We start from the raw sequence: 3,382 nt of genomic DNA, 5'->3' as shown, positions 1-3,382 counted from the left end.
TGGAATAAGGACCAGAACAGGGATGCAGTAAGGACCAGCACAGGAATACAACAAGCAGTCTAGTCAAGCTGAGTTGGAAGAATTCAGCAGTGGGAAAAGGGGCATCTCTGTGTCTTACACTGATAATTTTGCCTTTTGTGGGCACCGGAGGCCGAGAGAGCCCCTCTGGAATGTGTTTTCTGGGGGAATCAAGCAAATTTTTCCAAGTTTTTTCTCCTGCAGGTTGGCTGGTTCTTTGCTGAGGGTTGTGGAGGCTCATTCAGGCTCTGCTTTTGTCCTCTTGCAGCCTCTGGCCAAAGGAGCTTTCCTGCGAGGGACAGGGCTGAACTTGGCCACGGGACGGTTCACGGCGCCCGTCTCAGGCATCTACCAGTTCTCAGCCAACATCCACGTGGGTGAGTGCTGTCCACAGGAACCTCTGCCACGCAGGGAGGAGTCCTGGAGGGCTCCCTGCATCCAGGGAGAAGCCTGGCCATGTCCCTTTGGTGCCATGTCCCTTTGGTGCCATGTCCCTTTGGTGCCATGCCTTAGGCTGGGTGCCGGTACCACAGCAGGGCTGCTCCCTGCACACCACACCAACCAACATTCCTTAGGGAGCACCAGCTCAGGGACCAAATATGTGCAGGAATCGTGGCTCCCACAAAAGACTTTGGGAGAGATGAAGATGATGATGATGTAGAACTCCACGAAGGCAGGTTGGACTGGGTTTTGTCACTGCTCCCCTGGAGCACCCGGAGCATCTCTTCTCCCACGTGTTCTCCATCCTCTCTTTGCTTCCAATTGCACTTTTTCACCCCTTAAATCTGTTATCCCAGAGGTTCTGCTACCATCACTGATGGGCTCAGACTTGATCCAGTGGTGGATCCACCCTGGAGCTGGTTGGCACTGGCTCCATCACACAGGGGGGAACTTTCTGGCAGCTTCTCCCAGAACCCACCCGGTAACCCCCACCCCCAAACCCAGTGCAGAAACCACGAGGCTACTGGTGCCTCTCTGAAGCCCAAAACTACCACCTGGTGGCCTTTTATGTTCTGAAAATGCTTCTGTTTTTCCCCCAGACCACAGTGAGCTGAAGAGCAAAGTGCAGCTCCGAGCCAGGGACAACGTCCGGGTGTTGATCTGCATCGAGTCCCTGTGCCACAGATACACGTGAGTCACTCCAAGGGTGGCCTTGGCAATTATTTTTCTCACACAGGTCAATGTTTCAGCCAGCTGGGGGAGAAATCAGGTTCACCAGCAGTGGGTTTTAAGTGATAAATGCTCGTGGAACTTTTCTGCAGGGAGCGATTCCATCCGGCCCTTGGGTTTTTATGCGTTTCTTTAATTCTGGTTTTTTAACCTTTCAGTTCAATGACTAATTTAGTTAATTAGTTAAATAAATAATTTAGTTAATTACCTAAATATTACTACTCTTACCTAAATATAAAATAATATGCCTAAAATGCATATATTGAGAGAATTGTGAGTGAACTCAGCTGTAACTCAGATCCAAGTGCTGAGTGCTCAGCTACCATCATTAACACACAGAGCCACAGAAACACTTCAGTTTGGGGCCAGAGCTCAGTTTTTAGGATTTCAGCCTCCTCCTGCATGGATCCCAGCATCTCACTTGTGATGTTGGAGTGATGAGGAGAATGAACAAGTGGAAAATACAGGGGAATGGGTCCTGGGGCAGAAAGTGCAGGGCTTGTATAGAGGTTTTTGATGCCTTCTCGTGGCCTCAGCTGACCTGGGGAGCTTGCTTAGATAATGCTGCTGAATTTTCCTCTGCTGGGGGCAAAACTCTGCTCAAGAAACAGCTTTTTTAGGCCATGGCACCCTTGGGGGTTGCTCCTTGTTCCCTGGGGCTATGGAAATATGTGTTGGCTCCTCATTTTCTGTGCTCCTGTCACCCTTTGAGCTGCAGCCCTGAGGTTCCCTGAGTGCCAGGGAAGGCCAGTGAGCTCAGGGGGATTTGGGAAAGCTTTGCTGGGACAAAGGGGCTTGGGGAGCCCCTGTCCTGGGCCAAAAAGCCCCCAGCAGAGGGCAATGCTGCTTGCACAGAGTGGCCACAGCCTGTGGCTCTGCCCTTGTCACCAGAGCAAAAATACCTGTCCAGGGCTGTTCTGCCCTGCCAGTTTTTTATCCATAAAACCACCCCAGAGGTGCAAGTTCAACCCCCCAAAGCCATCAATGTGCTGCTGGACTGGCTGGTTCAGCCCTCCAGGGAGTCAGAGAGCTGCAAATAGGGCTGGCCCCTCTCCACAGGCATTTATTGGCAGGGGAATTGGACGTGAAATTTGGGATGATAAACCTCTCCCAGGTTTCACTGGGCTGTGGAAAAGACTTGGTTGGTATTGAGCACCCCTCAGTGACTGGGGTAAGAGGGAAAGTCAAGGAGGGAACTGGAGCAACTGGCACCTCCTGGGCCTTGGAGGCTCTTGGGAAGAGTTTTTAGGACTGCAGCCCTTGGTGAGGCACTGTCAGACTGGCTGCTCTCAGCAGAAGAAGGAAGGGTTTTGGTTTTTTTTTTTCCCCCTTATATCCCAGTCAGCTGCAAAATTTGGGAGACATTTAATTTCTGGTGGTGCTTGTGAGAATTCCTTCAGGTCGTGCTATGAGTGGAGTTCAGCTGGATCTTGAAATCTGGGGGGTGTGTTGACAGTGAGTGATTTTTGGGACAGCCCAGGCCTTTAATTCCAGGGGTTGGCGAGGTATGAGTAGGACAGAATCTTATTTTTTAAGGAGTAGCTCTGCCAAAGTGCCTTTGCAGGGTGCAGATCCCACTCCTGCCCTTCCCCCTGCCTGGCAAAGGGCACACTCAACTCAGCAGTTTTTTCTCTCTTCAACTTCGGCGCTTTTTTCCTTTTCACCTCCAGCAACCTCCTCTTATCTTAGCAAGTTTATCCAGAACAAGATAAACTTGGATTCCCAGGCCTTGGATTTCCTATGAGCAAGTTCCACAAAATCATTTTCTACATGCTTTGGGAACATGGAAAGATGCTCCCTGTTGGGATGTGAGGGAATATTTCCTTCTGGAGGACTCACTTCTGTCTCCAAGCCTTGCTCTCTTGCCTTTCTCTGCTGTCCTTTTAGGTTATTACTAAAAACTGGGTGTCAGACTCTGCTCCCAGCACGACTCTGGTCTTGCTTCCTTGTCCTGGGAAATGCAAGCACAAGAATTATCTGAATAGGAAACCTCCCTGTGCCTTCTTCATTGCAGATCTTTTCAGCTGAAAGCTCCTAGAAAGCTGTTCTGGTTCTAGCTGGGGTGTGGGAACCTCTCTGTCCCATCCAGCCCAGGCAGGTTTATTGGGATCTTTGGAGATTAACTTGCCATCTAAGAATTTATAGCTGCCTTCTCCAAAGAACTGGGACAGCAAACCCTTCTTTTTCTTAGACA

At 50.2% G+C, this 3,382-nt stretch overlaps 1 protein-coding gene across 2 annotated transcripts in view; it reads left to right on the top strand.

The window, feature by feature from the left end:
• The window catches only part of FAM132A (family with sequence similarity 132 member A), a 20,776-nt gene extending 19,623 nt beyond the window's left edge, over positions 1–1,153 (top strand). For both annotated transcript variants that reach the window (XM_017825816.1, XM_017825815.1), the window contains 2 exons: positions 287–395; positions 1,059–1,153. In XM_017825816.1, coding sequence (XP_017681305.1) covers positions 287–395; positions 1,059–1,153 — 204 coding nt within the window. The remainder of the gene's footprint in view (positions 1–286; positions 396–1,058) is intronic.
• Positions 1,154–3,382: the final 2,229 nt, after the last annotated feature.

This window comes from Lepidothrix coronata, unplaced genomic scaffold (genome assembly GCF_001604755.1).
Source record: "Lepidothrix coronata isolate B3197 unplaced genomic scaffold, Lepidothrix_coronata-1.0 Scaffold122, whole genome shotgun sequence".
Classification (NCBI taxonomy): domain Eukaryota; kingdom Metazoa; phylum Chordata; class Aves; order Passeriformes; family Pipridae; genus Lepidothrix; species Lepidothrix coronata.
The sequence above is the reverse complement of the archived record's forward strand: the minus strand, read 5'-3'. Positions and strand labels throughout refer to the sequence as shown.